This window comes from Bos indicus x Bos taurus, chromosome 14, assembly GCF_003369695.1.
Source record: "Bos indicus x Bos taurus breed Angus x Brahman F1 hybrid chromosome 14, Bos_hybrid_MaternalHap_v2.0, whole genome shotgun sequence".
NCBI classification, from domain to species: Eukaryota; Metazoa; Chordata; class Mammalia; order Artiodactyla; family Bovidae; genus Bos; species Bos indicus x Bos taurus.
In genome coordinates, this window is record NC_040089.1 from 64,055,224 (window position 1) to 64,081,280 (window position 26,057).

Below are 26,057 nucleotides of genomic sequence, written 5' to 3' on the forward strand. Positions count from 1 at the left end.
CGCTTACTTACTGGATTGTCTTGAAAGTTATCACATCTCTGGATCTTGATTTTACTCATCTCTAAAATGGGGGTAAATGTTCCTAACCCACAGGACAATTTGGAAAAAGTCAATGAGAAAACTTTTCTTAAAAAGGTCTCAACAAATAGTAGTTGTTTTTCTTCTCCTCTTTAAATCCATCTCCTTTTCCCCAACTTCAATAGTAATATCAAAATGTATTCCACTTTTCTTTATCCTCTTGGAGCTAAGACATACCCTGTCCCTCAGTGATATAAGGGTCATAACATATAGACTTACATTCAGACTAAGGTATATACTATCATATACTATATTATATTCATATACTATATTCAGTATATTCATGCTATATTCAGACTATCATATACTAAGGTATAAAGTACCTGATAGCAAAGAATTGTTTGTGAGATTGCTGTACATAAGACGTTGCACAAGATACACTTTGGCAAAGGACTCTGGTTCTTCTCTAGAAGGGTTAATAGTTTGAGGGCCAGTGGAAAACTCTAAAGCATGATCTCAGCTAGTGATAAAGAACCCACCTGCCAATGCAGGAGACATAAGAGATGTAGATTTGATCCCTGGCTCAGGAAGATCCCCTGGAGGAGGGCATGGCAACCCACTCCAGTATTCTTGCCTGGATTAGCCCATGGACAGAGGAGACTGGAAGGCTACAGACCACGGGGTCGCAAAGAGTTGGACATGACTTAAGTGACTTAGCACAGCACACACTCAGGCTAAGTGTATGCAGCTGATGAGATGGAAAGCTGATCTCAGAGCCTGTCCTGGGGCCAGGAAGGATAAAGGGGAAGGGAAGGCTGCGTGCCAGGAGAAGAGGGGAAGAGCACAGGAAAAGCTGCCGAGGGCTTCAGGAAATCCAGGGGGCGTCTGTCTTCAGTGAGTTCTGGCATCGAGACCAGTGTTGTTCGGCTTGAACCTGCAGTGCAGATTAGGACAGGGGACTGAACAGCCCGTCAGGGAGTCAGAGTTTGAGAACATTTGCTGCTGGCAGTTACTCAAAGCCCAGCCAACAGGGCCTAATAGTGTATTCACTTCTCATTGTTTTTCAGTTATAAAATTTGTTTTCATTTTATAAAAATGTGCAGATATGGAAGGACTCAAAAACAAAAGTAAACATCATCCCAAATCTTATATCAACCATACATATCAACTCTTAACTTTTTCAGTGTTTTACTTCGTATACTATTAATTCATTTCACTCATGTACACATCCATTTTTCTTGACTGCTAAGTGTACATACAAGGTCTTTGGGGCTTGGTTTATATTTATTTTTTTTTGTTTTATAAAAATCAGGACCTGATTACTATGCCCTTATTTTGTAACTTGACATGTTTTCATGTACCAATGCCTCATAGACTTTTCCCATGTTGTTAAATATTTTATATAATTTTAAATAGTAGCATAACCTATTATTTGATTGTACCTAAACTCTATCACCTATATTAATAGTACCTACTTCATAAGGTGCTGTGAGGATTGACCTTTTTCTTTATAGGGGAGGAGCTCTAAAATAATAAAAATTTATTTTCTCACAGTTCCATAGGTCAGAAGTCTGAAATCAAGGTATTGGCAGGGCCATGTTCCCTCTGAAGGTGCTAGGGGAGTTTCTGTTCCTTGTCTCTTTCATATACTGGTGGCTTCAAGCATTCCTTGGGTGGAATACTACTCAGCCAGGAAAAAGATGAAATTGTGCCATTTGTGATAACACTGATGGACCTTGAGGGTATTTTGCTAAAATAAATTAGATGGAGAAAGACAAATGCTGTATGATTTGATCAAAATATAAATTAAATAATAAATAAATAGTATAATAAAGTTAATGAACAAACCAAACCAAACAGAAGCAAACAAGTAGATACTGAGAACAAAGTAGTAGCTACCAAAGAGGGGAGGGGCTGGGGTTGATTTTTATTTTAGAGCAATTAGAACATTGCCTGACACACAGTAAGCATTATACATATGTTTGCCACAATTTATAGTTGAAAATTTTTCAATATTAAAAGTGGTAGTAGTAATAGCCTGAGTGAAGTCCAGGAGTTGGTGATGGACAGGGAGGCCTGGCGTGCTTCGATTCATGGGGTTGCAAAGAGTCGGACACGACTGAGTGACTGATCTGATCTGATCTGATCTGAGTAATAGCCTTATTAATACATTTTTCTTAATCTGTGTTTATCATTCCTGTAGATGGTTTTAGATTTAAATACCAAACTATCTCCATAAAGTTGTACCAGGTTAAATTGTGTCAGATCTATATGAGCTTCCTATTTCTTTAACCCCTTGCCAACTCTGAATATTATATATATATTTGTCTTCACGTTGCCATTCTTTGGCATTGCCTTTCTTTGAGGATTGGAATGAAAATTGACGTTTTCCAGTCCTGTGGCCATTGCTGGGTTTTCCAAATTTGCTGGTATATTGAGTGCAGCACTTTCACAGCATCATCTTTTAGGATTTGAAATGAATCAACTGGAATTCCATCACCTCCACTAGCTTTGTTTGTAGTGATGCTTCCTAAGACCCACTTGACTCCACATTCCAGGATGTCTGGTTCTAGGTGAGAGATCACACCATCGTGGTTATCTGATCACACCATTCTTTGAGCCAAAGAATGCTCTAATTATTGCATAATTGCACTCATCTCACATGCTACCAAAGTAATGCTCAAAATTCTCCAAGCCAGGCATCAACAGTACGTAAACAATGAACTTCCAGATGTTCAAGCTGGTTTTAGAAAAGGCAGAGGAACCAGAAATCAAATTTCCAACATTTGCTGGATCATAGAAAAAGCAAGAGAGTTCCAGAAAAACATCTATTTCTGCTTTATTGACTATGCCAAAGCCTTTGACTGTGTGGATCACAACAAACTGTGGAAAACTCTTAAAGACATGGGAATACCAGACCTCCTGACCTGCCTCCTGAGAAAGCTGTATGCAGGTCAAGAAGCAACAGTTAGAACTAGACATGGAACAACAGACTGGTTCCAAATAGGAAAAGGAGTACATCAAGGCTGTATACTGTCACCCTGTTTATTCAACTTATTTGAAGAGTACATCATGAGAAACTCTAGACTGGATGAAGCACATGCTGGAATCAAGATTGCCAGGAGAAATATCAATAACCTCAGATATGCAGATGACACCACCCTTATGGCAGAAGGTGAAGAAGAATTAAGAGCTTCTTGATGAAAGTGAAAGAGAAGAGTGAAAAAGTTGGCTTAAAACTCAGCATTCAGAAAACTAAGATCATGGCATCTGGTCGCATCACTTCATGGCAAATAGATGGGGAAACAATGGAAACAGTGAGAGACTTTATTTTCTTGGGCTCCAAAATCACTGCAGATGGTAATTGCAGTCATGAAATTAGAAGACACTTACTCCTTGGAAGAAAAGTTGTGACCAACCTAGATAGCATATTCAAAAGCAGAGACATTACTTTGCCCACAGAGGCCCATCTAGTCAAAGGTATGGTCTTTCCAGTAGTCATGTATGAATGTGAGAGTTGGACTGTAAAGAAAATTGAGTGCCGAAGAATTGATGCTTTTGAACTGTGTTGTTGGAGAAGACTCTTGAGAGTCCCTTGGACTGCAAAGAGATCCAACCAGTCCATCCTAAAGGAAATCAGTCCTGAATATTCATTGGAAGGACTGATGCTGAAGCTGAAACTCCAATACTTTGGCCACCTGATGCAAAGAACTGACTCACTGGAAAAGACCCTGATGCTGGGAAAGATTGAAGGTGGGAGGAGAAGGGGCCGACAGAGGATGAGATGGTTGGATGGTATCACCAATTCAGTGGACATGAGTTTGGGTAAGCTCCGGGAGTTGGTGATGGACAGGGAAGTCTGGCGAGCTGCAGTCCATGGGGTCACAAAGAGTAGGACACGACTGAGCGACTTGAACTGAACTGATGGATCTTCACCAAGTTGAGAGGCAAACAGATTCTTTGATTACCAGTGAGGTTCAATCTGTATTTGTCATTTGGAATTCCTTTTTATTAATTGCTGATATATAGCATTTCTTCATTTTCCTATTAGAGGTATTTATATTTTTACTATTGCTTTATGTAAATAAGATTAACTCTTTGCCACATATGATGCAGTTTTGCCTTGGTTTGCCATTTTCTTCTTAGTTTTATTCTTGGAGGCTTATTATTTTTATGTAATTATATATTCACTTGTATGTTATTTGTCTTTGTAGCTTAGAAAGGTATTTCTTATTGATCAGATAAAAATACTTTTACTTTCTTCTGGTTCTTTTATGGTTTTTACATTCAAATCTTTAACCTATCTGTGTTTATTTGATTGGGTGGTGTGGGGAAAGAGAAAATTTTATTTTCTTTTCCAAGTGCTACCAGTTGTACCCAAACCATTGTACCCACACCCAATTAATTTTAAATGTAACCTTTATAACCTGATAAATCCTTATATATGCCCACTTGGGTTTCATACACGAGTATATTTTTGTTAGGTTAATTCATTTCTGTTAAGTTTGCTAATTTTACAACTTATATTGTTTTAAGGCAATACAGGACATTGAAAAAGAATGGGCCAAACCCACAGAGGTGCAGAGGCAGAAATTAGAGGATCTCCAGAAAGAAGACAACCAAACAAAGGTGAATGAAATATTGCACCAAGAGAAATCTCTTGGAAGGGAGTTAGAGAAACATATTGGAATTCAGCTGTTTCTGTAATTTATAAACCCATCAAGCACTAAAAATGGGGCTTAAAAATGAGAATACCTTCATTGATTTTTCTTATTATAAAATTAATAAAGTCTTATTGTTTAAAGATTCTTAAAAATACAATATAGTGTGCATCCTTTGCCAAGTTAATTAATATAGACCCTCAACATTATTTTTAATGATGCAGAGTATTCCATTTTATGATTATGTTATCATTTAGCTAACCAATTTCCTATTATTGGAAGTCAGATTGTTTCCAGGATTTGCTTCTATAAATCACTGTGGCAGCGAGCACCACGAGGCCCAGGACTGAGTCCATCTAATTTATATAATACATACTCTGTGTTCCCAACACCTGGTATGGTTCCTGGCTGAAGGTCCCTGAACACAGCAGCCAACATTGTCTGTCTTGAATCCATGTTCTATTATTCTTCACATTATTTCTAAATGTTCATTTTTAAAACTTCCATAAAGACGGTACAGTACCAACGGACATACCCCCAAGAAGTATATGAGTCTGAAAAGTTATATTTTAACAGAAGAAATGGTCTTTGCTTCATTGTATTATCTTTTTTTTAAAAAACCTTTATATTTTACCAATGCTCCTCACCAAAGCACTGATTTTGAAGAAAATGCAAATAAAATTTAGGTAACTCATTTATACTTAGGTTGATATAGAAAGCCATCCTTCAAAGTCACCATATTTTTAGAATTTTATTGATGAGTTGCAAAAAAAAAAAAAGGGAAAAAGCATATACTGTCATGATTTAGTATTTTCCCCCTTGGTATACTGAGAATTTGGAGAAGGAAATGGCAACCCACTCCAGTATTCTTGCCTGGAGAATCTCAGGGACAGAGGAGCCTGGTGGGCTGCCGTCTATGGGGTCGCACAGAGTCGGACACGACTGAAGCAACTTAGCAGCAGCAGCAGCAGCATACTGAGAAATCTTCCCAGGTGGCTCAGATGGTAAAGAATCTTCCCTAGGTTGGGAAGATCCCCTCAAGAAAGGAATGGAAACCCATCCCAGTATTCTTGCCTGGAGATTCCCATGGACAGAGGAGCCTGGAGGGCTACAGTCCATAGGGTGGCAAAGAGTCTGACATGACTGAATGACTAACACTTTCCCACTTTCCCATTGGTATTCCATTACAGCTTTGTCTCAGAAATTTTGGAGTTCAATTTCTCTGAGTGTTTGCAAATTTTTATACTTACAGCTTTTATTTTGATGAATATCATGTTGCTATCGCTTTGGACACAGTTACCAATTCTAAGGACATTTCTGACCTATAAACTTCTTAGTTTAGTAAGAACGTTGTTTTTAACCATGCTGCTATGCTCTAACAAAATTTGTGTTTTTGCCATAGAACAAAGTTTATTTTCTATGGTTGAATGTTTTACATCATTTTACCATACTATTTTAATAGTGATCTTTAAAAACTCTCACTTTGAGTGCATGAATTTAGTCCTCTAAATTTTCTTTGCATTTTGTTTGAAGTCAATGCTTTAGTGGTTGGCTAAATATAAAGAATAAAAAAGATAACACAATGAAGGAGAGGCCATTTATTTTGTTAAAATATGTCTTATTTGTCAGACTCACGTGTACTGCTTCAGGACAGGGTATGGCTGAGGTGTTTTTTTTTTTTTTTCACTTGAAAAAAACTGAACCATTATTCAACTTAACAAATGATTTTTCTCTTGAAGCATCTAAGCATACTGTTATTAAAACCAATGTTATTTAAGTGTTTGTAAAAGTTCTCCTGCTAATGGAGTCAACACATTAACAACTTTTGCTTTACTTTGTGTGCATGTACAAGAAAACCTGGAATTGAAAATGAGTGAAATTAACTTAAAGGAGCAGTCATTTGGTCTAAATCAGAGAGAGACTGAACTTTGGTCCCTGGGCCACTGTTTGTGTAAATAAAGCTTTATTGGCACATAGCCACACTCACTCATGTGTGTATTGTCAAGTGGTGATTTTGTGCTAGAGCAGTAGAGGTGGGTACTGGCAGCAGTGCTCATATGCCCACAGAATTGAAGATGTTTACTCCACGGCTCTGCAGGTAAGTTTGCCAAAAGCTCATATACCTTCTGCAGTTCTACGTGTTAAATTATCTTTTTCAGGTACTTCTTAAGAGAACAAATTTCAGAAATTCCATGGTGGTTCCATGGTTAGGACTTGGCACTTTCACTGCCATGGCCTGGATTCAACCCCTGGTTGGGGAACTTAGGTCCTGCAAGCTGTGTGATGTGTCCAATAAGAAAACAAAACTTATTTTCAAGTAGATAATCCTTTTAAATTTCTGTCCTCTACTTTTCACACAGGCAGTAATATCAGTACTCCCCGCCCACCTCATTTTGAATGGCAGGTGCCAGCTAGCATTTTGAGCAAGTTACTTATTGATCACCAACTTCTTAGAGAAATGGAGGTTAACTTTCAATGAAAAACACTTTCACCTCTTTTAGAGCACTGCAGCCAAGAGTGTATTACAGTTTATTACAAATTTTTTGTGTTACCAAAGAGTAAAATAAACAATTAAGAATTTATACCATATAATACAAAAGAAGTTTTGTAGCAAGAGCCATGAAACTACTCTGAATGCTCAGTGGCAGGATTACTCAGCCCCTGTCCCCACCACACAGGTAACATCTACCCACCACCTGTCATTTCTGATGTCTCCCACTGACCCAAAGGGAGGTCCGGCAGCTGAACGCACCTCCTAAGTTGAATGCATGGGCCTCAGTGCAATGAGCTGATCCGACACGTGGCCAGGAGGGACAGGAGCCTGGAATCCTTCCGCCACCTGGTACCAAGAGTTGCCCGTCCCTCACGGCGTTTCTCTTTATCAGAGAGCGCTCATGTAGCCCTCAAAAGGGAGATGTAAGTTACCTTGCTTCAGGAAAGGATTGGGAAAGAGTCAGGTTGTCGCTGAGTGGCCTACTTTCTGATTTAACCATGTGGTGAGGTGTCAACTACCTTCTCTGAACACACATCTTCCACCCCGTCAGATAGGACCATGGCGTAGGCTGGAAGAACAAAGTGGAGGTCACTGAACTGATAGCAGGTTACTTGAAGGCAGTCGCCAATGATCACTTTGTCGAAAGGTCCTCAATAGACATTAGCAGGACAGGATGCCAGGACCACAGGTGTGACCTGCAGCTGTCCTCTGTTCTTCAGTAACAATAAAAGCAGAGGGAAAAGCTAAACCTTAAACATCACCAACATTCCATTGGCACTTTGGGGCCGTGAAACTCGACTTAGCAGACTCACTCTCGCCCTCACTTCATTGCCATTTCCAACACCTCCGTCTCTGACAGTGAATACCACCAGCATATAAAGCAGCCTGTAAAAATTTGATCTCAGCTTAGTTGTTTTTCTTTTTAAACACAGCATCTTAAACATTCACTTTTTGTTTATTCTGCTGCTCTAATCTACTGAGATAGAATCATAACTACTCATTTGATGACATCCTACTCTTTTCTTCCTTCATCGTTCACACACTGAATATTTTATTTCCACTATGTCTGAACCCTGTAAAAAGAGCAGGGACATGATGGTCAACGAGGAGGCACACACCCAGGAACTTGGGCAGCCCTGTCAGCACACGGGGCGTGGTCTTCATCTGCGTCACCTGGAAGAAGAAGGTGCTTTCACTGTGACTCCATTCCGGGTGTTGTGTTAGAATGGCAGTAGCTTCTGACATGAGATTTTTCATCCGCTTCAAGCAGTCTTTTGCTTCCTCCGTCCCCACCCCGCTTTGGAGCAGTTTTTGGAGCTCGCCCGGGAGGTCCAGCATTATGGGTACATGCGGCTGGAACCCTGCACCTGTGACCACCCAGAGCCCGGCTGCCAGGCCCTTCTTTCCGTCGGCAATAATGAGATCAGCTGCTGCATAACCCTGCCTGATAACCAGACCCAGGACGTCATTTTCCAGATGGACAGAGTGAAGTGCTGGCAGGTCACTTTCCTTGTGAGTATCTTGGCACCTTGCCTTTCCCATCATTTAAAGCCTTCATCCACGATTTTAAAAATCCTAGTGTTTTTGGATGACAGTGTTGGTATCAGGGAGACAGGTTTGCCATTTGAATCAGTACCTTGAGTGGACTGGCATCTAAGCCACAGTAAGCATCATAAAATCCCATGGACAGAGAAGCCTGGTGGGCTACAGTCCATGGCGTTGCAAAGAGTCGGACACCACTGAGCACGCACAAAGCATCACCTAGTGGTAAAACCTACCTGTTATCTGGGACAAGTGCCTCACTCTTGCTGTAGAGACACTCCTCTTCTCACCTTCCAACAGCAGACTTCTCTACTGCTTGAAGGGTATCTAAAGTAGTAACAACATGTAGAAATAATAGCTACCATTTACTGAACACTTAATATGTGCTCAGTACCAACAAGATCTCTATGCTTGGAAACTGGATGCTGCCCAGCAGAGCTGTTCCTTTTTTTTTTTTTTTAATAAAAAAATTAATTTATTTATTTTAATTGGGGATACTTTACAATATTGTGATGGTTTTTGCCATAGATCAACACTAATCAGCCATGGGTATACATGTGTCCCCGCATCTTGAACCCCCCTCCCGCCTCCCTCCCCACCCTATCCCTCTAGGTTGTCCCAGAGCACTAGCTTTGGGTGCCCTGCTTCATGCATCAAGCTTGCACTGGTCACGTATTTTACATATGGTGATATACATGTTTCAGTGCTACTCTTTCAGATCATCCCACCCTCGCCTTCTCCCACAGAGTCCAAAATTCTGTTTTTTACACCTGTGTCTCTTTTGCTCCCCTGCCTGTAGGATCGTCATTACCGTCTTTCTAAATTCCACATATATGCATTAATATACAGTATTTGTCTTTCTCTTTCTGACTTACTTCACTGTGTATAATAAGCTCTGGTTTCATCCACCTCATTAGAACTGACTCAAATGTGTTCTTTTTTTTTTATAGCTGAGTAATATTTCATTGTGTATATGTAACACAACTTTCTTATCCATTCATCTGCCAATGGACATCTAGGTTGCTTCCATGTCCTAGCTATTGTAAATAGTCCAGCAGAGCTATTCGTAAGGATCTCTGGCATCACACCTGCATTGCCATGTCCTTCCAAGAGAGAGCTTTCTGACCAGACTTACTGAGTGCTTACTTTGTACCAGCTATGCTAGGCAATGACACATACGCTATTTAATTCTTTTTTTTTTTTCATTAAGAGGAAAACAAAGGTCAATATTTATAAAAAGTAGCATTTCTTACTTAAGTTCTTAAATATAACCCAGTGAGCTAAGAGGCATTATCCCATTTACACAGGAAATGGAGATTAACTAGTAGAGAACAAACCCTACTAAAGCAACCATGACACCCAGCTACTAAATCCATGAAACCCATGGGGATTTTTTAGCTGGCTCAGTATTGTGAAAGTAGAGAGACAGGCCTGTCTGCAGCATTTGATACGTCAATCACGTCTTCCTTTTCACGACTCCCCCTGCTTCCTCCTCTAATTTTGTGGGCTGCCTTCCCTCTGACCACTCCTGAAATGCTGGTGTTTCCTGGGGTTCCATTTCTAGAATCTCTCCTCTACTTATCTCCTGAAGTCATTTTCCCAGATGACTGTCAACAGGTCCAGTATTTCCTACTGCATTCTTGACATCTTCGCCAAGTGATTCAGACACCTCAAGGTCATCCTTTCCCCAAACCGGACTCATCTTTTCCCATATGCCCAACCTAGGGTTCTTCCTCCTGTGTTCCTTATCTTGGTAAATAGGATTTCCACCACCACCCCTAGTTGCCAAATCAGCAATTTTGAAATTACCCCTAACTTTTCTCTTATCTTACATTTTTAACTGCTGATGCAGACAGACCTATCTGTTCTACGACACTGGTGGTGGTGATGGTGTTCAGTTGCTCAGTCATGTCCGACTCTTTGCAACCCCATGGACTGCAGCACACCAGGCTTCCCTGTCCTTCACCGTCTCCTGGAGTTTGCTCACATTCATGTCCACTGAGTCGATGATGCTATCCAACCATCTCATCCTCTGCCGGCCCCTTCTCCTTTTGCCTTCAATCTTTCCCAGAATCAGGGTCTTCTCCAGTGAGTCAGCTCTTCGCATCATCCTATGGCACTGCTGTCCTTCCAGATTCTCCTTTTCTCTCTGCCCTCATGTCTTGATCTCAACATTTGCTGCCTGGATGAAATCCCACAGCCTCCTAACCCTTCTCACTGCCTCACTCTTACCCTCTTGGGGTCAGAAGAATAAAACACATCATATGATTTCAGTCCCTTTAAACTATGGGAAGTTGTTTTGTGGCCAACGTTTGGTATATCTTGAAATGTTTGGTGTGCACTCAAGAAGAATGTATATGCTGCCACTGTTGACAATGCGTATGTTGCCCTAACTCTAACCCTATAAATATCAATTCGTCAAGTGGTTAATGACGTTCAAGTCTCCTCTATCCTTACACATTTCTCTCTACTTGTTCTATCAGCTATTGTGAGGAGTGTTAAAATCTTCAAATATAATTGTAGATTTGTCCATTTCTTTAAATTTTGTTAGTTTTTTCCTTCATGTCTTCTATAGATTATTTTATTATTTAGACATTCATTTGTTCCATTGTTTTTTTAGCCACACCTTTTAAATTTATGGTTACTTGAGTCTTTAATATACATCTTTTTAACTTATCACAGTCTACTTTTGAGCATTACATCATTTCACAAGAAGGTTAAACCCTCGCAACAGTCATGCCTCGGTTTGCCCCGTCCATCCTTTGTGCTATTTGTCGCCATGCATTATTCCTACATATATTATAAACCTCATGCTGTGTTATAATTATTTCTGCTTTCAACAGTAAATGACTTTTTCATTAAAAGGTCAACTTTTAATTTTGATATAATTATAGATTCATATGTAGTCGAAAGAAACGGTCCAGAGATTTTGCATACACTTTACCCACTTTTCTTCAATTATTACATCTTTTGAAACTAGAGTACAGTATCACCACCCATGCTGCTGATGTCGATACAACGAAAAGTTGAGACGTTTCCATCATCACAAAGATGCTTCATGTTAGCTTTTTATAGCTGCATCCACTTACTCCCACTCTCATCCCTCTTGAACCCCTGGCAACCCTAACCTGTTTGCCATTTTCATATTGTGTCATTTCAAGAATATTTTATAAAGCTTTTGGAAGTAATGGATTATTTATGACTTGATTGTGGTGATCATTTCGTGGATACATGCATATGTCCAAACTCTTCAAATTGTGTACATTAAATATGTGCAGTTTTTTTGCACATCAATTATAACCTCAGTTAGAAAAAACAAACACTCACACACACAAAACAAGGTTATGCACCAGTCAGTTGATGAAGATATTGTGACCTAAACCTATATTTCCCCTTGGACTGTGTATCAGAACTCACTAATGCAGTGTTTATGGTAACTATAGAACATAGCTATAGAACTATAGAACAACAAGAATTGACTGTGTTTAGGAGGTAAACATAAAATAAAAGCAAGGAATTTGTTACCTTAAAAAATAAAAGAATGTTCAGTTCAGGTCAGTCGTTCAGTCGTGTCCGACTCTTTGCGACCCCATGAATCGCAGCACGCCAGGCCTCCCTGCCCATCACCAACTCCCGGAGTTCACTCAAACTCACGTCCATCGAGTCAGTGATGCCATCCAGCCATCTCATCCTCTGTCGTCCCCTTCTCCTCCTGCCCCCAATCCCTCCCAGCATCAGAGTCTTTTCCAGTGAGTCAACTCTTCGCATGAGGTGGCCAAAGTACTGGAGTTTCAGCTTTAGCATAATTCCTTCCAAAGAAATCCCAGGGCTGATCTCCTTCAGAATGGACTGGTTGGATCTCCACACAGTATGTAATCTTTGGGAATTTTTTTTACTCAGCATAATTCTTTGGAAATTCATTCAGCTTGGTGTGTATATTTCAGTAGTTTGTGTCTTTTGGCAGCTGAGCAATGTTCCATGGTATAGAACAGCCACAATTTTTTAAAACACTCACCCAAAGAAAGGTATCTGGTTGTTTCCAGTTATTAGCTATTATGAATAAAGCTTCTATAAATATTGATTCATAGATTTTTGTCTGAGCACAAGTTTTCATTTCTCTGGGATAAATGCCTAGGACTGTAGTTGCTGGAAGTTGCGTGTTTAATTTTTTAAGAAACTGCCAAATTGTTTTCAAGGGAGCTGAGCCAATTTATTATACATTCCCACCAGCGATGGATGAGCGAGCCAGTCTCTCCACTTTCTCATCAGCATTTGGTATTGTCATTATTTTTTATTTAGTCATCCTGACAAGTGTGTATTGGTATTCAATTATGATTTTAATTTGCCTTTCCCTCATGGCTAACGATGTTGAACATCTTTTCATGTGCTTATTTACCATCTGGGTATCTTCTTAGGTGATATGTCTTCATAATTTCTTCCATTTTCCAATTGGATTTTTTGTTTACTATTGAGTTTTGAGAGCACTTACATTCTAGATATTAGTCCTTTTTTGGATATGTGGCTTGCTAGTATTTTCTCTCACTTTGTAGTTTTTCGTTCTCTTCACAGGGTCTTTTGCAGAGCGAAAGACTTTAATTGTGATGAAGTTGTTTTTCTTTATTGTGTTTTTGGTGTCAAGTCTAAATTCTTTGCCAAAGTTCCCTTTTTTGCTTATGGAAGTACAATTGCTCCAGGACCATTTATTGCAAAGACCATCTTTCTTCAGTTGAATTGCTGTCATACCTTTGTAAAAAATCAGTTGGGCACATTTGTGTGGGTCTAGTTCTGTTCCATCGATCTTTGTGTAGACACACAGAGGGAGGCATAGATCCCTCTACCAATACCACATCATCATTCCCTTCTTCTGCAACAGCTTTATCAAGATATTATTCACATTCCACACAATATAAAGTGTACAACTCAGTAGCATTCAGTATATTCCGACTTGTGTAACCATCACACAGTCAATTTTAGAATACCTCAAAAAGAAGCTCCAGACCCTTCATTTGTTACTTCCTTGTCACCAGGCCCAGGAAGCCACTACTTTACCTTCTGCCTCTATAGATTTGCCTGTTCTGAACCTAGCATATTAATGGAATCATACATGGTGCTTGTGAATGTTTGTTTTTTGTTTTTTGTTTTTTGAGAGGGAAACCCAAACAGAGACCAGAGGTCTTGCTAAGTTGAGGAGAAGGAGAGAAAAATCTGTGAAGTGCTGGTTAGAATTTATGGGATAAAAGACTAAAGACAAGGGTTTTACATAGAGCAAGAGCTCCAGAGAGCATCTTTCAAATCTTTTGGCTAAATAATGATTTGTGCGTGTGTGGGCAATGGACAAATCTGCATCTGGGAAGTCTGGGGAAAGAACCACTGAAAAGCAGCAGGTTGAACAATTCAAAAAAAAACATACTGGTGTTTTTACTTAACATAATGTTTCCAGGGTTCATTCTTGTTGTAGCATATATCTGTATTTATTCCTTTTTATGGTCAAATAATATTCCATTGTACAGATATATCCACTTGTACATTGATGGTTGTTTCTACCTTTTGACTGTTTTGAATTATGCTACTATGAACATTTGTGCATACGTTTTTTTATGTGGACATAGGTTTTCGTTTCTCTTGGTTATATACTGAGGAGTGGAATTGCTGGTAATTCTACCATAGTGGTTAACTTTTATGGTTAACTTTTTGAGGAAATTCCAGACTGTCATTTACAGTGTCTTCTCCATTTTATATCCCCACCAGCAGCATAAGAGGATTCCAACTTCCCCATATCCTTGCCTATACTTGTTATTATCTAATTTTTTTTTAAAATATGGCCATTCTAATGGATGTAAAGTAGTATCTCATTGTGGTTTTATTTCAGTCTTTTTTTCTCTCTGTACTTAATTTTGGGTGGTTTCTGTTGTCATGATTTCAAGGTCATCAATCTTCTGTAGCATATAATGTGTGTCTTTCCCATTTGTTATAATTTTATTTCTACTATTATACTTTATTTTTCATCTCTAGAAGGCCATGAAGGTCTCTTCTGTATCTTCCATTTCTCTCCTTATCATGCTATTTTTTCTAAATTTTTGGTGTGTGGAGCATATCTAAAATAACTGTTTTTATATTATGGTCTACTAATTCCATCAGCTCTGACATTTCTATTGATTGATTTTTCTCCTATTTGCAGAGTACGCTTATCTCATACTTTGCACACCAGGTAATTTATTATGGTATGCCAAACACTGTGAATTTTACGTTGTTGAATGTTGGATTTTATTGTATTCCTTTAAAGAAGATTGAATTTTGTTCTGTCACACAATTAAATTACTTGGAATTAGTTTTATTTTTTTAAGACTTGCTTTTAAGCTTTCTTAAGGCAGATCAAGAGAAGTCTGGAGGACTAATTTAGTACTTTACTTAATAGCTGCCGTTCTTAGAACTCTCCATGTCTTGTTTATTATGCTATCTCTACTCAGGTTGATAGAAACTATTTCCAGGCTGGTTTAAGAGCTTTTGGAATTGTTCAACCTGCTGCTTTTCAGTGGTTCTTTCCCCAGACTTCCCAGATACAAATTTGTGCATCTCGCACGCATGCACAAATCATTATTTAGCCAAGAGATTTGAAACCTTTGTCTTCAGTCTTCTATCCCATAAATTCTAACCATGACTTCACAGATTTTTGTCTCTTTCTTACCAACTTAACACCTCTGGACTCTGGGTTTCCCTCCGTATACTGAATCTTGGAAACTCCTCCAGGCAGTAAACTGGGTAACCACAGGGCTCACCTTATTGTTTTCTGCTTCTCAGGGTTGACAGTTCTGCATTCTCTGCTGTTCTATGTCTGAAAACAGCTGTTTCTCAGTTCAGTTTTTTACATTGATGCTGCCAGACCCATAGATCTAAAATACAAATTTGTGTTATTATTCAGCTTTTAAAATCTTTTAACAAAATGGCCTGTTGCCCTTAAGATGAAGTTTAGACTCCTTCACTTAGCTTGTAAAACCTGTAACAGCCAGGGATCTTTTGGTAGCAAATAGTAGAAACCAATACTTCTGGCTCTAGCGGGGGGGAAAAAAAAAGGATTTATTAGAGGGGTATGAGATAATGCACTGATTTAAAGGAAAGGGTGAAAAAAAAAAAAAAAGACTGAAATAGAGGCTCAGGATAACCAGGAACCAGAGGAGCTCAAGATTTCTAGAAAGCAGGGATTCTTTATCAGGACCTGCTCTTTGGATCCTCTGCCCTGGAATCAAATGAGAGACCCAGAGTATTTATCCAGTTGGCTTGAGCTTGGGTCACGTGCCACCCTCCAAGAGGGCAGCATTTCCTGACTGTCCTAGCTTGAGAGCCACAGTGAAAAGTTTTTCCCAGGGGAATTTGAAACTCTAGTACCAGAAGAAAAAGTGATCGATGCTGTAAAGCAAAAATCACAGGTGCTTCCTACCAGGCTTCCAGGCTCTGGCCCTGCCCTTCCTCTCTCAGCGCCCCGTCCCTCACGGCAAATGATTCAGCCACACTCCAGAGTGCCCGGCTCCCCCATGCCTCAGTGCATCTGCGCTTATTTTGTCTTCTACTGGGAAACACTTGTTATCACCACACCCACCCCTCAAAAAAACACACAACAAACTTGGATAATTTTTTCTGCTGCTCAGATAACACTCTCCCTCCACTCCCACCCCACCAGAACTTCCTTTACCTCCTAGTTTGGATTAGATGTCCAACCTGTTCACTTCCATAACCTGTGTTTGCTTCCCTTATAATACTTATATCAAACTATGATGATTTATTGTACATTCATGGCTCCCCAAAAGACTGATAGCATCTTGGAAATAGGGATATTCTCACTTGTTTTGATATTTTGTGCAGCACATAATAGCCATTTAAATTCCTGCTGAATGTCAAGTAATATCTTTTCCTTTGTAGGGGACTCTGCTGGATACGGATGGGCCACAGCAAACTCTCAACCAGAACTTAGAGCTCAGATTTCAGTATTTCGAGGACAGTCACTGGCGGTGGTTTGTTATTTACACCAAACAGGTAAGTTCTCAGGGCAGAGCAGGAAAACCTTCAGTGCTAAATGCTCTCTTGCATGCTGGGGTGGACAAAGCACCTTGCCCTAACCCGAGTGGAGCAGAGTATTAGAGTATGCCGCACATGCACTTTTAGGCCTGTAATACCATTTATTTGTTTTGGTTTTATTTTATGGTTGTTCAGTGGCTAAGTCAGGTCCTACTCTTTGTGGCCCCATAGACTGCAGCACGCCAGTCTTCCCTGTACTTCACTATCTCCCAGAGTTTGCTCAAACTTGTGTCCATTGAGTTGGTGATGCTATCTAACCAACTCATCCTCTACTGCCCTCTTCTCCTTTTGCCTTCAGTCTTTCCCAGCATCGGGGTATTTTCCAGTGAGCCAGCTCTCAGACTTGTTTTGTTTTACTCGTCACCAAGCTTTCATATAAATTAGAAACAAATTTATTTACCAAGTATCAGAAGACTCAACTATCAGTGACTTAGACCATGGATTAGTTAACTTCTCAAGGAATCAATGATGGTAAACATTTTAGGTTTTTAGGCTCATATGGTCTCTGTTGCAACTACTTAACTCTATTTCTGTAGCACAAAAGAAGCCACAGACAAGATATAAACAAATGGGTATAGCTGTGCTCCAATAAAACTTTATTTATAAACCCAAGTGGATGGGGCAAGATTTGTTTGCCAACCCCTGGCTTATACAATACAAATTTTTTATCATCTCACTTAGTAAGAATACTAGAGGGAGATGTTGGCATCCCTATAATTCTTTTGGCCTTTTCCAAGTAGATAAAAGCAAAAGTCATACCCCAGAATCACCCCCCCTACACCCCCCAGTAGACTTTCCATTTTGTCTTACTGGCCAGAACTGGGTCACACGAGCACTCCTAGCTTCAAGGGAGTCTAGCTTCAAGGGAATCTGGGAGTCAAGCATTTATCATAGAGGAACAGGATTCATAATCAACTTAGGATAAGCATGAGTCATTGCCTAGAGCTGGGTACTTTGTCATTCCCAAATCAGGGTTCTGTTACTAGGGAAGGAGGGACATTGGCTTTTGGGTAGCAATAGTTAAATCTGAAGTAAATGTGAACTACTTTAAATAAAAAACCCATTAAAAATCTAATTTTCAATATGCCAAATCCAATTGGAAATTCTTTTTACTTAGCTAACTTAAACTATTTCAATTTGGAGTCAAAACTGCAAGTGTCCTAAAACAAAACCAAAATAGCAAAGTAATCTTTGCATCAACATTATAGTCAACTTGAGTACTTGATGTGCGTGCTCAGACTCCTCTGTCCATGGGATTTTCCAGGTAAAAATACTGGAGCAGGTTGCCATGCCCTCCTCCAGGGGATCTTCCTGACCCAGGGATTGAACCCACGTCTCCTGCAATGGCAGGTGAATTCTTTACCACTGTGCCTGGTGATCACAGTCAGTTTTGTGTTCCATGCAGCATTCCAGTTTTAGGCAACCAAAGCTCAGTTTTAACTCTCCACTAGTACAGTTTTGATCAAGAGATAATAGATATCCATGTCCTCTGAAAAACAAAGTACTAAATCAAAATCCCAGGTTAAAGAAATGGCCCCCCAGGTTCACTTTAAATATAAAACATCCTTAGGGAAGTGGTAGGATGGTTGCTGAGGCAAAATCTGCAGTCACATGGAAACATAGAGAGAGATTTTGGCAGCAAAACCACCCCCTTCCCTCCGAATGCTAAGTGCGGTAGTTAAATTTTATTATGGTCTTTTAATCTAGTCTGTACGAATGAGTTTAAGCCACTAAGGAGAGGTGCAATAAACATCCTTTGAAAAGAGTCCTAGTAAGGTCTTATTTCCTTTGGAGTATGGATTTATTGATGTGCACCCAAGGGCTACTTCTGCAAAAGGCAGAAATGAGGTTTGTGTGCCTCGCAAATATGGAAAGAGGGCTTGGCCTGACTCTTTCCTGGGCCCTTTAAATGGAAGCTTCAGTTTAGTTCAGTTCAGCCCGACTCTTTGCGACCCTATGAATCACAGCATGCCAGACCTCCCTGTCCATCACCAACTTCCGGAGTTCACCCAGACTCACGTCCATCAAGTCAGTGATGCCATCCAGCCATCTCATCCTCTGTCATCCCCTTCTCCTCTTGCCCCCAATCCCTCCCAGCATCAGAGTCTTTTCCAATGAGTCAACTCTTCGCATGAGGTGGCCAAAGTACTGGAGTTTCAGCTTTAGCATCATTCCTTCCAAAGAAATCCCAGGGCTGATCTCCTTCAGAATGGTCTTCATATATAATAGTAAGATTTGTTGATTTACTTATATTTTATTTTTTGGCTGTGGTGAGTCTCTGTTGCTGCCCTTGGGCTTTCTCTTGTTGCAGGGAGCAGGGGCCGCTCTTCGTTGCGGTGCTCTGGCTTCTCACTGAGGCAGCTTCTCTTGTTGCTGAGCACAGACTCTAGGCACCCGGGCTTCAGTACATTGTATAGGCGTATGGAATCGTCTACACTTTGTGGGACACCATTAAACACCCCTCCTAGCTGCATCGGCTCAGGGTTTGCTGTCGTTTACCTGTTTCGTACCCTGATGTTTCATGGGTAACATATATGCACAGATAAACAGGGTTCATTCTTAGCTAAAGCAGGAAGGCAAGCTTTGTGTCTGTGTATAAACCCCACATCCGTGACTCTTTTCCTTATTGGTGGCAGCCCTTTCTTTCCCTTATTTTCTCTCCGCTTAAATAAAATGCAACCCATCTCTGTAAAACTTCGAAATGCCCCCTCTATGTAGCCCCTTTGCCCTCTAGTTCCACTTTCTATGTCCTGTCCTCCAAAAGCTCTCTGCATTGGCTGCCATAACCCAAGCTTTCCCTCCCTCCCCTCTCCTCCTCTCTGTCATCCCCCCACCCTCAAGTTCAGGGACCATCCTCGAGCACAATTTATACTAAAGTTCTCTAGCCTCAAGCTTTGAGCTTCTGTTGTCTGAAACCTCAGTGGGGCTGAATGAGAAATGAACAGTCCAAGAGTTGAGAGCAGAAAAAAGAGGGGGAATAAAAGAATCTGTAGGAAAGGAGCAAAAGGGAAAATCACAAGGGAACCTTAAGTTTGGCACATGGGGTAACCTAGAGAAAGGAAAGCCCCAGCTTTTGTGCAGCAAGATGTGTATGACATGTGTCTTGCCACTAGCAGTGATGAGCCATCGATAAGCCACAGGTGGTGTTAGGGGCAGTGGTCAGTCTTGACAGTGAATAACTAAAAATACCAGGGAAATTAAAAAAGGAAGAAAAATGACTAATTTTATCTTCAGTTCAGCAAGAGCCATAAGGTGCTAATATAGCCTTTCAAACAGGTTAATATATATGCCGACTTATAGGTCTCTCAATCATTATATATACAGTTAAATAGAAGATTGACCATCAACATTTGATTTGATTGTGAGTAAAAGCGATTTTTATTATTTGTTGCTCATAAAACATGAGCTGTTTACAAAGTAATGGAAAAAAATGGGATGTAAGGGGGCAGTTTTGAGAAAGATTAGTAATGAGATCCTGGTCATTTTTAATCTATCTTTTAAAAAATTTACTGCAAGTATATCCCTGTAATTGAGAAACTTTATGGTTACTTGCTGGTTACATCTTATGAAATTAATGAAAGTCAAAGAACTCTAAATTCTTAAAAGCATACTTTTGGAAGACAGGGCACAAAACCTGCTTCTCAGTATGAAGAGGGAAGGAAGAGAATGAAGTCTTTAACTGAGAGAGTTCTTTATTTCTGGGTTTCTTAGGCTTTTTTGCTGAGTAGCTGCTTGAAAAAGATGATTTCAGAAAAGATGGTAAAGCAAGCTGCAGAGAATCCAGAAATGGTAAGTGCTCTTGTCTGTGTCTGTGTTTCAGTTTGTTTCCACCATCAGCTGGCACTAAACTACACTCATGAATTTTCCCGGACACAGTGAGTCTGGTCTTCCAGTTCAGCTCAGTTCAGTCGCTCACTCGTGTCTGACTCTGCGACCCCATGGGCTGCAGCACACCAGGCTTCCCTGTCCATCACCAACTCCCAGAGCTTGCTCAATCTCATGTCCATCAAATCAGTGATGCCAGCCAACCATCTCATCCTCTGTCGTCCCCTTCTCCTCCCACCTTCAATCTTTCCCAGCATCAGGGTCTTTCAAATTCAGGGACGAACCCAACTGCCCAGAAGTGAGCTTCTCAGCTCCCTGGGAGCTCAATCTTCAGAATTCAAGCCAATTTCCCAGGGAGAAGTCAGTTGTCCTTGGGTTGCTGAGAACTTGCTAAACCTCAACTCTGTATCCTTGTATTTCTGCCTTCTCCCAAATGGAAGATTCCAGATTTACCATAAAAGCAACAACATGGACAGAATCAGCACAGCAGCTAAGAGCTTAAATAAGCTCTGAAGTTTTGTCTCTAGATAGAACTCACAGCCTCTTGATACCTCCACTGTACCAAATTAAAATGCCTTTAGCAGTTGGGAGAAGCCATCAAGTAAAAGAAGCTCTCAAGGCTATACTTTTTTCTCAGTGTAAAATTTATTTTTCTTGTCTCCATCTTCAATAAAGGCCTAGTTGCTCACTGTAAGTGTTGGTGCTGGGGCTGTAAAGAGTCCCTGAGATTCTAAACTTTCTACTTGCCTTGTCACCATCAGGATACAAGCTTGTCCCAAGTAAGACAGTACACTTTGATTTTTTAAAATGACATTTATAAACATAATTCTCTTGTAGGATAACACACTGGGCTTTAAAAATACAACAGAAAATATTTGAAAACTTTTCCTAAGGTTTTAGTGTATTATAAGAGGGCGGATTATACCTTTAGTTTAACACTTATCTTTACTTGACTTTGCAGCTTTTTTCCTCAGAAAAATGTTACATTTTATATTTACTTTTCTTTCTTCTAGAACTCAAAATATTTTCCCAGGGAAGATAAAAATCACTGCCCCTTGGTGTTTGAACACTTCAAAATGTACTAGAGAATAGCAAATCACACCAATAAAACAATCAAGAATGCTTTTTTTTTAAAAGCATAATAAAATCTAACCTCCTAAGAAGGATGGACCCATTTAGGCCTCAATTTAAATATATGTATATTATAAATATGTATAAACATAAATATATATCATTTTATATATGTATGTGTATATACAGAGAAAAGCAATTAATGTAGCCCCATTAAAAGGGAGAAGTGCTCTCAAATGTGGTTTGATAAAGTGTAAGCTACTTGATGCAGGAAATACTTGTACAATGAATATCTAAAAGAGTTTTCTCTACAGTAGGAGGAGGTAGTAATCTATTTAAAGTTTTCAAGAAAAACAACCACACCATCATATTCCATAGATTTGCATGCAAATTAAAATCTATAATTTATCCTGGTGACTGATAGCAAAATCATCATGGTAGTCAATAAAACTTGTATTGCCTTATCCAAATACTCATCAAATTTCTTTCCTTATGTTGGTTCTTAGAAAGAAGTTAAGATTTTTCCTCTGAAAATTGGATGATGTTGGAATAGTTCACATTTCAAGAGAATGTTGTAGGAATAGTCCACATTTTAGTCTGGAATTTCATCTATTAATACAAACCGTTGGGTAGAACGGGACCCTGGAAAGGAGATAGAAAAGACAGATCATCTCTTTGAACTTTGGATCTCCTCACAAAGTACAGTTGATAAGACCAAGTCATTTTATGGAGCTTAAAGTAACCATATAAATGTCAGACTGTGACATTTACTCATTTTCTAGGCAAAACATATAAAGCCTGAATTGACACCTATCACTTATAGAAGTCTCATAGACCAAAATTTACAAGGCAGAATAAATTCTAAAATTTTATAATTGTGAAGAATCTGGGGAGGGAAAGAAAAACTGAGAAAACTGTAACCGACTGAACCCCATAAATAAAGCAGATGGTCCCTTGAGAGATTAAATAGTACTGTTTTATCCTGGTAAGAAGAAAGAATTGAAAGAAGAAATTTAGTGCTAACTTAGAGTTAATTAGCTTAGTTAGCTTTAGGCAATGGTGTCAAAGGTTAAGACTTGAACCACTTACGAAGAGATGATTAAGATTTGAAGTCAAATGAATGCACTAAAGAAAAATGTAACCATGCAGCCAAAAAAGTGTTAAATTCTTAAGACAGTATTAATTGAAAAACCAGAAAGGAGAAAAATGTGTAACATTATTCTTAGAGCTGTGCTCTTATACAAAAACCTAAATTGATTTTTTTTTTTAATATTTGCTACTTTTAACTAGAACAAAATTAAAGGATTATTTTATTTGAAAATAAACTATATTAGTTAGGAGTAGTTTTGACTGCCAATGACAAAAAACAAGACAAAATAAGTGTTTTGGACAAGATAAAAGTCTGTTTCTATCTCATCTAAAAGCCCAGAAGTAGGCAGAATGGGGCTGTGATAGTGAGTTCACGGTGTCACCAGAGATCTTTCTGCTCTGCCAACTTCAGTGTGCGGCTTTTACCTCATGCCCAGGATGACTGCTGGAGATCCAGCCATTACATGCACATTCCAGATAACAAGTGTAAGGAAAGTATGCAGAAGCACTCACCCTTTTTCTTTAATGAGGAGTCTCAGAAGTCTCACATAGAATTTCTACTTATAGCTCATTGTCCAAGAGTTAGTCATATCGCAGGCCCCCACCCAACTGTAAGGAAGTCTGGTAAATGTAGTCTTTTTGCAGAGTATGTTGTCTTTCCAAATAAATGTGGGTGTTACTACTAAGAAACAACAGAATGAATAATGGAGTAGGCTAACAGCAATCTCTGCTATGTAAAGAAATCTAAAAGACACCAAGAAAAGAAAGCAGGTGGATTTTATGTAGTACGTGTATTCCCTGCATACAGGATATAAGGGCTTCCCTGATAGCTCAGTTGGTAAAGAATTGCCTGCAATGCAGGAGACCCTGGTTCGATTCCTGGATTGGGAAGATCCCATGGAGAAGGGAAAGACTACCCACTCCAGTATTCTAGCCTGGAGAATTCTATGGACTGTATAGTCCATGGGGTTGCAAAGAGTCGGACAGGACTGAGTGACTTTCACTTTCATTCCTAAGGAGCTTCTGAAAGTGTATTATGATCATTATAATTATCATTATTTATATATTGAACCATAATCTGAATACATGAGTTATCAGAAATATGCTAGTAAATATTTTCTGAATTGAAAAACTATTTTTAAAAATAGTCTATACCTAGTTTGTTTTTATTAGTTTATATAACTTTTCCTTAGGTTTACTTAACAGTGGGTCTGAATCTCTAAACTGGTCTTCTGAAAAATGGTGAAGAACAAGGTGGCCTTCTGACTCCAGCTTGCCTCATACCTCCCCTCCCCTCCCCAGTTACCATAACCATATATATTTCTCTCTCCACTTCTCTTTCATTTGGGGCGAGATCAGACAGTGTAAAAGGCCATTGGGGGCTTTGAAGTGTGTTCCTGTTATGTGATGAGAAGGGGAAACACCAAGGCCAGTGCTATCTGATGTCCCAGGATCGGCAGCCTCTGCATAGCTTGTCCAGTTCAGAAAACAGAAAAGGTACTGACATTACAGCCGTCACAAGAATGGTCCGAGCATAGCAGGAGGACAGTTTCAGAGAGCCAGAGGGGAAGGAATGAAGGATTATGCTATCAACAGAAACTCTCTGTTGAGAGAGAGAGTGCAGGAATCCTGCATTATGAAAAAAAGGATTAACTCCCCCCCAACTTTATCACCCTGATATATAAAATATAAAAAGCCTACTGAAATAAGTCAAGGAACCAAACTATATCAGAAATTGCTGAACAATTCTAATGTGTTTTATTTTTACATAGGGAGAAGGAGGGGAAGGAGACTAGGAGAGAGAAAAATTCCAAGAAGTTTCCCCCAACTTCTGTATTTCACTGCACAAGACTACTTACAGACTATCATGTAATGCTGTAAAATGATAAAATAACAAAACACAAGGCCTCGGAACATTACTTTCTCATTTATCAAGACCTAATAATGATTTTTTAAAACTATCGAGATAGGCTGCAAATATATGGACATCTCTATTGAGAATACTGACCCAAAGGAAGTCCTATGTATCCTTCAAAGCGATATATTTTACAGAAAAATTAAGTTAATCATAGTTAAAAATTAATCCTCTTGTGCAGTACCGTGTTATTTATCCCACTTATTTTGTAATGTCCTGCTTTATATAGGGGACATGATCTCATGAATAACAAGCAACTTAGTTAATTCACCCCCTCATTCTATCATTTACCGATGCCTATATTTACCATATATAGTGGCTAGAAACTGAGAATCCAGAGTCAAGGAGTTTATTTGTTGGAAAAGAAAAGCAATTAGTAAAGAGACATTTAGGATGAGAGAGTGATAAGCTCAGATACACACCGAAAGCATAGTTCTTTAATAGTAGTTCTTTTCTTTTTCTGTTGGGCTGGCTAGAAAATTCTTTCAGGTTTTTCAGTATGCTTGGAAAAACCTGAATGACCTTTTTGGCCAACCCAATATAGGAAAAGTCTAAGAGTCCTTTCCCCTAAACCCTGGCTAGGAGACTGACCTTGGTGTGCTATGATCTTACCCTCTGACCTCCAGCTTCCAACCGGGGTCACCCATGGGGAAACCCAGTGAGGTGGGAGGAAGTGGAGACCAGGGTATTTATTTCTCTGACTCCGTCCCTGCCTGGTCTCTGCGGTTGGCCCAGTCCTCGACTGAGTGCCACAGCTCCTGAAGCGACCTCTCCTACCTGCTGCTTCGGCCACTCTGGTTCCAGTACCAGCTGCTCCCCTCACCCCTTGAGACCCAGAAGTGGTGAGAACCCACACCCACCCCAGCTCCTCGCCACTAGCTACATCCATTCATTGGTGCACTCTAATCCTTACCACACCTCCATTAAGCAGTTCCTTGTGGAAAACTCCCTCGGTTACCCCAGGAGTAAGCCATCTGCTTTCTGCTGGGCCCCTGACTGTTATATTAAGGTTACTTTATGTGCATGAGGTATATTCAAGTGCCTTAAACTTCAGTTTGATTCTTCTCTTGATTAATGATGCCTTTTGATTAATCAGAGCCCCATTTGGCTTTGGTTCAGCATATGGATTGGAGCTCGGTGGATTATTTCTGGATTTAGGAGTTCATTTTGTGTGAAGTCCTTTTAAAAGCTGTGTTAAATCACAAAATCCATAGGCAGCCACCAACGTTAAACATTAAGCTTCACTTCACTTTCGGGGACTCGATTTCTGAAACGCTGAGGTACTTGCAAACGAAGGGGGATTGTGCGGATGACGAGCAGGTGTCCTGCTGACTGGCAGCCTTCGGGACCATTAAGAGGATTATTGTGGAAG

General features: G+C 39.7%; 1 protein-coding gene across 5 annotated transcripts in view; it reads left to right on the top strand.

Moving 5' to 3' along the window:
- SNX31 (sorting nexin 31) overlaps positions 1-26,057 on the top strand; it is an 81,660-nt gene that overhangs the window by 51,343 nt on the left and 4,260 nt on the right. For all 5 annotated transcript variants that reach the window (XM_027561428.1, XM_027561429.1, XM_027561430.1 and 2 more), the window contains 4 exons: positions 4,555-4,647; positions 8,482-8,685; positions 16,630-16,743; positions 20,497-20,574. In XM_027561428.1, coding sequence (XP_027417229.1) covers positions 4,555-4,647; positions 8,482-8,685; positions 16,630-16,743; positions 20,497-20,574 — 489 coding nt within the window. The remainder of the gene's footprint in view (positions 1-4,554; positions 4,648-8,481; positions 8,686-16,629; positions 16,744-20,496; positions 20,575-26,057) is intronic.